We start from the raw sequence: 12349 nt of genomic DNA on the forward strand, positions 1-12349 counted from the left end.
GGATCCCACGTACAGACCGGTTCCCGCTCACTGGCTGAGCGAGGCGCGGGAGCAACGCCGAGGGTTGCAATCCCGTTGCCGGTCGCCGGTCCGGTACGGGGGCAACACTGAGGGTTGCGATCCGTTGCCGGACACGGAAAAAGACAAAAAAAAAAAAAATGTTCATGGAAGGATTCGTATTATCTTTTAATTCTATTTTTTCCATGAACAAATGTTTTGAAGTATCCTTGTATATGTACATAATGGAATACTATTCGGCCATTAAATAGAATGAAATCCTTTCATTCACAGCAACATAGCTGAGCACCAAGAATGTTAAGTGAAATAAGTCAGGAACAGAAAGATAGACACCACATGTTCTCACTCATTCGTGGAAGCTAAAAATGTTAATCTCATAGAAGTAGAGAGTAGAATAATAGTTACTAAGAGGTTGGGACAGGTTATGGTGAAGTGGGAAGAGGTATAGGTTGGTTAATGGACACAAAATCACAGCTGTATAAGAGGAACAAGTTCTACTGTCCTACAGCACTGCAGACAGTATATAGTTAACTATAGTTAACAATAATTTATTGTATATTTTCAAATAACTAGAAGAGAGAAATGTTTAATGTTCCCAACACAAAGAAATCATAAATGTTTTAGGTGATGGATATGCTTAATTACCCTGATTTGATCATTACACACTGCATACATTATATTGAAATATCACACTGCACCCCATAAATATGTACAATTATTACATGTCAATTAAAAATTTTAAGAAATTTAAAATAAAAAAGTCGTTAAAGGCTTTTAAACATTTAAAAGATAACAGTAACAACTTTTTATGGTACTTACTATCTACCAGGCACTAAGCACATTACATACATTAATTCATGACTTCCCCAATTTTTATCCCAATGTTACAGAGGAGAAAACTGAGACACAAAGATAAGTTGTTTTGGGTGAGTTGATTTTGAGGCACTTAAAATGCTAATTAAGTTAGTGAATAAATCATATAAATCCAACACCAGGGAAAGCCCCACACTACAATCTCAATCTCAAATACAAAATAATTAAGCAAAAAAGGACTTTTTAATCAGGACTGGAAAAATCTAATTGTACTAAATAAAATTATTACAAAGAAATGTCCAGTTCAGGGGCTGGCCCGTGGCTCACTTGGGAGAGTGTGGTGCTGATAACACCAAGGCCACAGGTTTGGATCTCTATATAAGGATGGCCGGTTAGCTCACTTTCCCAACGTGGTGCTGACACCACCAAGTCAAGGGTTAAGATCCCCTTATCGGTCTTTAAAAAAAATAAAATAAAAGAAGTGTCCAGTTCAACAAGGTTAATTTCAAGATGTGATTCTTTCTTTATGACCAGATCACATCAAATCGTTTACAGCAAATAGTCCTGATAAGGATGTACTTTCTCTGGTTTCCATTCTACATCCACTTTCAAATGATCTGTACTGAGGTAATTTTCAGCCTCTGGTGGTTTTCCTCCCACCTCTGACTGTTCCTTTCTGGTTCTTTCTTTCCCTGCATTTTTGTCCACTCCACACAATCTCCATGGCTCCAAATCTTATCAATAAACTGGTCCCCAATTCAGAACTTCAATCTAGAAATCTCACTGAGCTCCAGATACACCCCGTATACATCTATCAGAAATCATCCCAGGATGTATCATAGGTTCCCTTCCCTCTCTAACTAAACTTAGCCATTGAAAAAATTGACCAGAAAGTTATCTTCTAGTTTTGTGACATCACTATTTTTCTTCAGTATCTATTAATGAGTACACTATACGCTGAGTATCAAAAATGTATAAACTATCAAGAAAAACTTAAAAGGGTTTAATAAATGAAGTACGCTTCTGAAGCAAATGGTTAAACCTCATGATTTCAAAGCTAAAACCATTTTGAATTTCCATGATGTTTTTTCAAATTGCTTACATATTTATGACAACATCTCAATGTCACTATAAGATAATTTTATAAATGAAAAAACAAGGGTACTAAGAATTAAAATGATTTGCCTTTGGTCACAATTATCTAGATATAAAACTAGGAGCAAAATATCTACATACATATTTATATACATGTATCTATTCTTACTCCTGCTTGAATGATGAGTGTAATTAGCCTATTTTAGAGCTTTCTAAGCTGTGCATCTGCCAAGGTATCAATCCCTTCTACTCTCAGGGCAGTCCCCTGGGCCAGAAACCCAGGGACAATTACCACCAGCCACAAGCAGCTTCACGCATTTACCATAGTGTGTCATACAAACGATATTTTTGATGTGCACCAAGAGGAGCAGGTTGGGAAGCACTGCCCTTATGATATCTCATATTATTAATATAGTTATTTAATTTTAAGTGATTTTTATCTTAACTCAAAACTGATAAAAGGAATTTATTCTAAAATTTAACCTAACAACACCCCTTTAATCCCCATTCATAGAATTATATTAATTATTAGAAATAAACAAGCAGTCTGGTCCCATCATGATACACTCTTCACCAGCATGATAGTTAAAACTGAGCAGTATCATATTCTAAACTAAAGGATGTCTTTAGCTCTTCTCAGTTAGCCATCACTATATTCCAAACACCCCAAAGAAGATGGTGGAAACAGTAATTCAGGAGCAGAAATTCCAAAAGCAGTTAAGAATAACAACTGTCTCTTGCGATGTGAAAATAGCATCTGAACTATGTATGACCATGGTTATAAATAAATACATTAAAATATGTTTTAAGTGTCTAGATCAAAGAGCTCTGAACAGCAATTCTCTTCTGGAGGGGGTTTGGGGTGAAAGGTCATGAGAGAAAATTGACTGGTTCCTCCAGTCAGAGATTGTTAACTGCATCTCACCTGGTTTTTATTTGGATTCTCCATGAAGACACACTGCTTCATTATGTAGGAGACAACAGCATTCCCTCCTAATGCAGCAACATGAGCTCTCACAATCGCAAACACTTCAGCAATGAAAGCATGGAGAAAACCACTAACTCCTCCTTCCTAAATAAAAATGCACGAGAAAAATCATTCTATATGTATGTATATAATAGGAATTATACAAAATCTCAAAAAATATATATTAAAACATCCTAAATTATCTTGATATAACAGATGATAATTTAAATTTCCCTCATAATGGGGAGTTATTACATGAATGAATAAACAAACTGAACACATGTCTGGACAGGGATTTACTATCCTTACTTTACAGATGATGAAACTGAAACCCACAGAATTAGTAATTTGCCCATGACCAGCTATTATTACATAGGTAGTAAGTAAATGGCAGAGCAGGAATTCATATCGCACCTCCACCTTCAGCATCTCTATCAAATCCTGTTCATCATCATTCAAATACATTGATAGTAAACAGAAACAACTAAACTTCCCTATTGCCCATATCCACTCCGAACCATATTCGTCACAACTGCCTTTTCTTCAGTTTCTCAAATGTACAAGAACTTTTCCTGTCTCGGGGCACTGCACATGTTGTCCCTGAAGGCTTCTCACTCAGTTTTCCAACACAACTATTACTCAGTCCTTCAGGTCCTAGTTTACATGTAGCTTCTTCAGAGATACCTTCCCTGTCAAATGTTAAGTTCCCACTTTATATTCTCTGACAGCCTCTGTCCAATTTCTTTATACTACTTAGTATCTCTAGTAATTATACATCAGTTACACAATTATCTTTTTAATGTCTACCATGCTCCAGTTCTATCAAACTGTAAACTCCACCAGGTCAGGGACTGCATCTGTTTTGCAGGCAACTATACGATGGTACTTCAAAAAGTTCATGGAAGAATAGAATTAAAAGATAATATGAATCTTTCCATGAACTCTTTGAAGTACCCTCATATGCTAACACCTACTTAAATAGGTACACATAATATTCCATACATATTTGCTAGGGAATAAAATCCAATAGTTCAGAGAACTTTTTCCATGTTCAAAAACAAGCAAAACAGAAACCAAAGGCTAGTCAATAGCTTTAAAATATTTTTCAACCTAAGTTTTCCACAAATACTACTAGGTGTTATTTAGTCTAGGAGGAAATTTCCAACTTTAAACTGGAAGTAAAGGGAAAAACTGAATACACAGTTAGAAAACCATGTTATTAGATAACTCCCTGAAAAGCCAGAAGATCCTGCGTCAGTCTTGTAAAGCTCTCTTTTTGTAATTAAGGAATTAAGGGAGTTGTTTCAGCCGGCCTCTGAGTCAATCATAATTTAGTACAACTTTTCTTTTATTTTTATCAGTTTCCTCCTGCCTATAAAATCAAGAAATTCTGATGAAAGAGTAGCTATAGAGGATTAATTTTTAAAACATTAACTGACTGTAAGAAAATAACTCATCAGGCAATTAATATAACACTTGGAATATTGTGCCCTACAGTTAATATTACAAGTCTCTGTTGAAGAGAAATCTACCAGAATGCAATATTTTGGAGTGGAGTATGGCAGTTTAAGCAGTAGAGAAGGCTTGGAAAATAAAATTTTATGATTCAAAATAGTGCGATACCCATGTGCTACTAAGATCAACTAGAACAGGTTAATTCATAATATATGTCAGTTTCTCACATCTAACCTTCTTTGTCAAACTTAAGTGGACTTAGAAGTGTCACCTATTTTAATTCACTATTAAAAGACTTGGGGAATATCTTGATTAAGATAGTTTATTCTCCCTCTCAACTTAATTAGAATATGATTTTTTAAAATTACTTTTTTAAGATAAACTAACTTATCTTTTAAAAGCATCCATCTAATTAATTAAATAACCTGTCACAAGCCATTCATTCATTTACACAAGAACATATTATGCTTACTCTATGCCAGGCATTGTACTAGGTGAAGGATGATGAGCGTAATATTAAAGATAATATGCAAACTGTTATTTCTAATGAAGTATAGAAATATTACTGGTGAAAGAATGAGAAAAAAGGTACGACTGAGTCATCTCTATAATGAACACACTTTTTAAAAATACAAGCTGCCGCTGAAGTAAAATTTAAAGAGATTATTGGATTTCATAACTCAGTAATTAAAAAATTTCCCTATTCACAATATTAATTTGCTTACCAGCTCTGTTGCATAATATCAGACACAACATAAAAATAATTTTCTTTTTTCTTGAGTTTAAATTCCTGTGTTACAAAAATATAATAGGCTGGCTCTGATACTGAACTTCAACCACATTAAGTAAAACATTACAACTACTGTAATTTAAAAAACAAATTAACATTTAATGATACCTAGTGTGAGGTGAGAATTTGAAGAAATGGCATTTTCATACACTGTTGGAGAGAGTGAAAAATGAGTAGCCTCATTTCTTTTTCAGAGGGAAGAAACAAAAGATCTAAATTATGTATCTATAATACAGCCCCCTGCTATTTCTAAATGTGATCCCTTAAAAATAGCTATTTGACGGGCCGGCCCAGTGGCACACTGGATAGTGCGCCGCTTGGGAAGCGCGGCAGCGCTCCCGTCCGAGGGTTCGGATCCCACATACGGACCGGCTCCCGCTCACTGGCTGAGCGAGGCGCGGGAGCAACGCCCAGGCCTGCGATCCCGTTGCCGGTCCCCGGTCCGGTACGGGGGCAACACTGAGGGGTGCGATCCGTTGCCGGACACGGAAAAAAAAAAAAAAAAATAGCTATTTGACGGGCCGGCCCAGTGGCACACTGGATAGTGCGCCGCTTGGGAAGCGCGGCAGCGCTCCCGTCCGAGGGTTCGGATCCCACATACGGACCGGCTCCCGCTCACTGGCTGAGCGAGGCGCGGGAGCAACGCCCAGGCCTGCGATCCCGTTGCCGGTCCCCGGTCCGGTACGGGGGCAACACTGAGGGGTGCGATCCGTTGCCGGACACGGCAAAAAGACAAAAAAAAAAAAAAAAAAAATAGCTATTTGACTATATCTCAAACAAATAACTACTAAGAAAACTAAGCCGTACTTTCAGGGCTGTTTTAAACCTCTAGCCAAACATAGATAATTTTATTTGTTTTATTTACTATGTGACAAGGACCTAGAATTTCTAACAATAAATGGGTTTACACCTAACACAACTCATGTGATAACACTAGCTGCTATATGAAATTTGGTAATTCTAACTTAGAATCAATCCAGATAGGTTATTAAATTATAAATAAATACACGAAAACACATATATGTCATTTTGGCACAAAATAATTGAAATTTGTTTGGTTTTGTTACTAAATCTTCAATCAGAGAAAATTCAAAAAAAATAATAAAACAACTTCTCTAAAATTACCTCACGAAGAGAAGTGGTTTCCCGGATGAAAAACATATTAATTATCCCAAGATATTTGGTAATTTTTGCTCCAGGAATGAAAGAAAGAGGTGTCATCTTAACAACCCCAACTGTGGAATTTGCACAAGGGGGAGCAGAACGACTTCGGAAATTTCCTTCAGCCATTGGACTTGCTTTTTCAACTGTCACAGCTAAAATTGGAGAAAGAAGAGAAAACATTAAGAACAGACACTGGTAACTCGATTATTCTCTAAGGTTTCCAAATAAGTGGTGACAACATTCAGCTGTCTGTGAGGCGAAGCCATGTCATGAAAGAAAAGAAATTATCATGCACTGCATGCAATTAAAAAAGAGAGAAAGAAAAACAAATGAGAAAATGCTGGAATGGAATTCTTTTGGAAGAAAAATGGCATTCCTGCAAAAGAAAATGTTGATGCAGTGTAGCTAAATACACAATGATCAGTTATAAAGTGAAGAAAAAGAAAAAGCGGCAGAGCATTAAAATTATCTGCTGTAGAAACAAATTATTACAAGGAGAGTGTGAAAGTTGTTATATTTCCCAGTATGGTTTCTTCCATCTTTTTCAGATGACTTCATCACTGTCAACTTGTAGATAAACCTTATGTTAACTAGTTGTAATATACTGCTTTTCCAAACCATTTTGATTAAACAAACTCATAATTTTAAAAACTTATCAAATGACCTTGGCTGTCTAAAAGTTGATTATTTATAAAGTAACAAAGAATAACAGCTACCACTTATTAAATGACTGCTACAAGCCAGACATATGTATTATACTTATAATCCTTGTAACAACCCAGCATCATACATATCATCATCCCCATTTTACACATGAGGAAATTGAGGCTCAGAGAAGTTTAATAACTTGCCCAAGGCTACACAACTGTTAAAACGGCACTTCTAAGATTCAATATCAGATCTGGCTGGTTCCATATCCTATGTTCTTTCCTCTAAAATAGAGTTCCTTCCCTTTTAATGTACTACATATATAAAATCTTTCACTCAAATATATTTACCTCAAGGTCTACAAAAACACAAAGTATGTACAAAGAATATATAAGTAATGATCCTGATTCTCTCAGTAAGATAAGAGTTAACCATTTTCCCTCAAAAAATTCTTCGTTATTTTAGCCTTCTGGATACCAAATCAAGTAAACTGACAGATGCCATATGCTAAATAGTACCTTGGGTCCCGGAAGGGCATCTCTTCAATAAGAGAACTGGTAATGTCCTTCCATCTAAAAGGATACATCTATTTATATACTTTTAAAAAATACCTTCACAAAAAGTTAAATTTTAAAAACACAATTCTATAGTTAAAATTAACAAATCTAAAGGTCCTTCAACTAACTTTTCCTAAATGACCATCAGACTCTGCAGCTTTCACACTCCAATTCGTGATTGATTGGCAATGTTATAACTGAGTAGTAAGGTCTAGCCTTCACCACTGGGAAATCAGGGATATGCTTCTCAGATCATCATAATGTGGTAGAAACATCCGCCTACTTGTCTTAATTGATCCGCGCCTTATGGTCTGAGCTTTCAGTTTAATGAGCTCTATCCAGCTGCTGCATCTGTCTGCAAAGGAACTGTAATCAACTGACGTTGCTGAAAACACAGACAGAAAACAAAAGAAAAAACAAAGAAAAAATATGGATGACGTCTCTTACTCGTCAAAACACTCCTTCCGATGACGTAATTTAACGATAACTTAGAAAAAGAACGATACTTTTCAAGTCAGATAAAGAGAGATAGTAAAGAGTCAAGCTTTAGACACTGATTTGTCCAAAACCAAGTTCTCAGTGAGCTGGCTGAGCATTTTTGGTTAGGGAGAGCATAAGTGGAGTCCAACATAAACATCAAAGAAAGGATCACATACTGTGCTTTAAATAACTTTATTTATTCTTTTTAATTTACAATATTTTAGTTGTTTCTATTTTAGGACTTTAATTTACAATCTACACTTTGTAAATAATTCCCTTCCCGATTTTTACCATAAAATCAAAAATAAAAATAAGAATCAAATGTTGACAAATACATGAAAAAAAAATCACTAGTTGATTTATCTTCTATTAAAATATCTTCTTTCCATCATCAGTAACAGGAAAGCCAAAGGGGCATTTTTGCCAATATTGTTTCCTTGTCTGATTTTTGGCAGCAAAGCCTCTGGTAATACAGGGGAAGGAGCAGATGTGAGCCTAACAAGTTCTCCTTTTAAAAAAGAATAACTTTTACTACTGCTAAGCTAAAAAAAAAAAAAAAAAGTTAAAGAGCTAGCATTTTATTTTTAGAAACTGGGAAACTATTAAAATTCTGAAAAATTAAATATTAGTTTAATTATTATAAGAAAAATGCATTCTAACTAAAATAAAGCCATAGTTTGGTGTCTATTCCATTGTCTAGTGCATTTCTTCAATATCTGTACTTTTATGCACCACCAAACTAGAATTTCATACCCTTGGTGACTATTTGCTTAATTAGACAAACTCACCTCTCTGTGCAGCTGGTATACCTGAGTTAGAACTTGCACTCTCCAGGTGTTCTAATAAGACAATACGAACAACATTAGCTTGGATGCTACGTACAAGCCTGCATCTCTTCTTTGTTGTTTGTTAATACAAGCCACAGGAATAGGAGGAAATCTTTATGGCTTCATTACAAAAGCAAACCAAATAGAAACACTTAGGTTTAAAATGCAGTTTCTATTGATATATGAAAACTAGCTCAGTTAATAAATACCATGCCAAGAAAGGCTACGTGCTTACTAGAATACAAAAAGTTTCAGAAACTGTGTAGTCACAAGAAAATATAAACACAGTAACAAAATGTTAGTAGGATGAAAGCAGGATGTGAGAAGACCAAGCAGAGAAAAGTGTTGGATTCAGTATTTTAAATGAAACATGAAAGAAAAATGTTTGTGGGCAGGAGCCAGCAAGATTAAAAATGAAAGACAAGGTAATGACCTACGCTTCACATATAAAACAAGCTGCTTCAGAGCTATAAGCCTCCTCACCCCCACCTCTTTATTCAACGACTTCACTACAGACAGCTCCCTCTGGTGGTATCCAGACTATGTGGAACTAAAAACTGCCTGATCTCCACAGAAATAACTAGGCATCCCAAACTAGAATAACTCCCTTTCCAGTAATCTCATGAAAGCAGCATCCAGAATTTTCCCTGATATTTTATATGTTTATTACAGATATTTAAAGTATTGTGCAAATTTAAACAGCACCATTAAAAAAACCCTATTTTTAATGTTCATGCTGTAGTCACACTAGCATATTTAAATTTTTATTTCAAAGAATTTTATAGCTGAAAGAACAGTGCAGCCAATTTGTAAATAACTCATGAAAAACAGAATAATTTGGGTCGGTCAGTTTTTTTTTTTTTAACTATAAACTAAGTATACGAGGGTACTTCAAAAAGTTCATGGAAGGATTCCTACTATCTTGCCATACTATTTTTCCACAAACTTTTTGAAGTACCCTTGTATATTTTGATCTCTACTTAATGTACTGATATTTGGGGAATAAAATTAATAAAAGTTAAACTTTTCAAAAATACGATTTGCACAGAAAGTTTCTGCTAATTGGGTGTAATGGAAGTATCCCCCGACTCCTTACCATTTTCATAAAGTGAGTGACCACTAGCTGATACTGGAGAGTGTACAGTAGTTGACATTCCTCTCAGAGCACAGAGCTGATGAATAAAAGGGATCACTACATGGGGTCCACAAGATGCCTGTGAGTGCACCAAGCTATGCACATGCCCTGACCATCAAGCCTGCAGACAGTAGATCTAGACAGAAAGAGTCCTCCTGATTTAGAATCTTGAGGAGCTTTGGAAGTCCGAGAGGAGATGGAACCTATAGGAAGAAGCCCAGAATAGGCTTGACATTCAGAGGCTTACCAGGTCTTTAGGGACAGCTTAGCACAGAAACAAACTCAATGCAGAAACTGGAAAAGCAATTGGCCTATCCCAGGCTTATGTATCCCAGGAGGGTCCCAGGACTCTCATACGTCTTGTGCAGTATAGATTTGGTGGATGTACAATTATAGAAAGTATAGTTGGCATTAGGAATTTTGTGAGATTTTTAAAAATGCAGGTCTGGGGAGGAATAGTTAAAAAAAAATTGAAAATTACTAAAATTAAATTTCCTTCTATTTCTCGATATTGTCTGGGTAATATGGAATTCCTTAGTAGCAACTGTGTATGATTTCATGGAAAATACACACAGAAAGAGCTTACTTAAACACAAGTATCTGTTCCCATCTCTAAGGTACTGGGTGCAAAAATACAAGGTACAAAATGATCTGTAAAATATTTGTGTTCTTAAAAAGGATGACTAGAGGGCCGGCCCGGTGGCGCACTGGATAGTGCGCCGCTTGGGAAGCACGGCGGTGCTCCCGCCCGAGGGTTCGGATCCCACATACAGACCGGTTCCCGCTCACTGGCTGAGCGAGGCGCAGGAGCAACGCCAAGGGTTGCAATCCCGTTGCCAGTCCCGGTCCAGTACGGGGGCGACACTGAGGGTTGCGATCCGTTGCCGGACACGGAAAAAAAAAAAAAAAAAAAAAAAAAAAAAGGATGACTAGAATATCTTTGCCAAGACAAACAATCAGCTCTTAAGAGTAGTTGCCTCTTGGGAAGAAAAATGAAGGGAGAAGGAATCTTTTTTTTGGACTGTAACATTTTTATAGTACATATTCAAATTTCTCATTATGTGCATTTATTCATCCCCCCACCCCCAAATTATAAAGGGTAGGGAAGAGGGGAAAAAGGGAGGCAAAATGTTTATTCCCTGCTCTCAAATATGAATGCATTTGAATTAAAATCTGAAAAAACAAAGTTTATAAGTTGGAGATATTCTTCAGGGAAAGGTTAAGGGAAAATTTTTTGTCTCTCTTAAGGAGAGCAGGTGCATCTTTTAACACATGATCTTGTTTTTTCTCTCAGAGAAAAGGCCCGAGATGAGATGGTCCTGGAAGCAGGTGAACACTGGCACCTCAGAATGGTTTGAATATTCACATATCTAATGTTCTCAGACTCTCAGTTCCTCTGCTCCTTCTGATTACAGTTTGGCTTCTCAAGTAAGAGTCTTTTCAAAATGGAAGGTCAAAAAGCCTGGCTCACAGGCAAACTGGTAATACTGGCAAAAACCTAAAGAACATGCAATCTCTGGGTCAATAATAAATAAAAGACACCAGATTTCATTATTCACATGCAGAAATCTCATTAAAAGTCTTTCAAGCTTTGTTAAGGAGTTAATGCTCAGTCGTGTGCCATTTGTATCCCAATGCGGAAGAGTTTGAAACAAACACTTCTTATGTTAGATCCCCATTCTGGATGCAAAGAGAGTCTCAATCACGCCACACAGCAGTCCCTTCTCTTATGAATTCCTTCCCATTTAATACAAGAAAAAGATTATTTTGCTTTTCTAAAAAAGTCACCTTAAGTAACTGTTATCCCCAAATAAATGACCCTAGAAATTCAGGGAAGCAAATAGGACTAAGATTTTATTTTCTCTTAGTGCATGCTACCAGTATATCACAAGTACTGTGGGGAGGGAAATTAAGCCAAGTGAGAAGTAGTTTAGTGGGAACTAGCAATATTGATGAAAAAAAAAAAAAAAAAGTGGCAAGGATTCTTCTTTTCTCAATTATACATTCTCCAATGCTTCTAAAGTTTATGAAATTTCTCCATTCTCCTAAATAATTTGATATAACAAATGACAAAGGTATTGGTTAGCTATTGCTGTGGCTTGAATGTTTGTCCCCTCTAAAACTAAAGCTGAAATTTAATTGTCATTGTAATGGTATTAAGAGGTGGGACCTTTAAGAGGTGATAGGCCATGAGGGCTCCACCCTCATGGGTAGGATTGGTGCCATTATAAAAGGGTGAGTTTGATCCCCTCTTGCTCTCTCTTTTTGCCCTTCTACCATGTGATAACATAGCAAGAAGGCCCTTGCCAGATGCCAATACCTTGATATTGGACTTCCCAAGCCTCCAGAACTGTAAAGCAGTAACTTTCTGTTTTTTATAAATTACCCAGTCTCAGCTAT

At 36.3% G+C, this 12349-nt stretch overlaps 1 protein-coding gene across 3 annotated transcripts in view; it reads right to left on the bottom strand.

Annotated features, from left to right (window-relative positions):
- Window positions 1-12349, bottom strand: part of C2CD5 (C2 calcium-dependent domain containing 5) — a 103135-nt gene that overhangs the window by 12709 nt on the left and 78077 nt on the right. For 2 of the 3 annotated variants that reach the window (XM_008579226.1, XM_008579225.1), the window contains 4 exons: window positions 8776-8826; window positions 7791-7892; window positions 6264-6454; window positions 2852-2998 (listed from right to left, as the gene is read on the bottom strand). In XM_008579226.1, coding sequence (XP_008577448.1) covers window positions 2852-2998; window positions 6264-6454; window positions 7791-7892; window positions 8776-8826 — 491 coding nt within the window. The remainder of the gene's footprint in view (window positions 1-2851; window positions 2999-6263; window positions 6455-7790; window positions 7893-8775; window positions 8827-12349) is intronic. The other variant, XM_008579227.1, reaches the window with a different exon arrangement.

Source organism: Galeopterus variegatus, unplaced genomic scaffold (assembly GCF_000696425.1).
Source record: "Galeopterus variegatus unplaced genomic scaffold, G_variegatus-3.0.2 Scaffold1838, whole genome shotgun sequence".
NCBI lineage: Eukaryota > Metazoa > Chordata > Mammalia > Dermoptera > Cynocephalidae > Galeopterus > Galeopterus variegatus.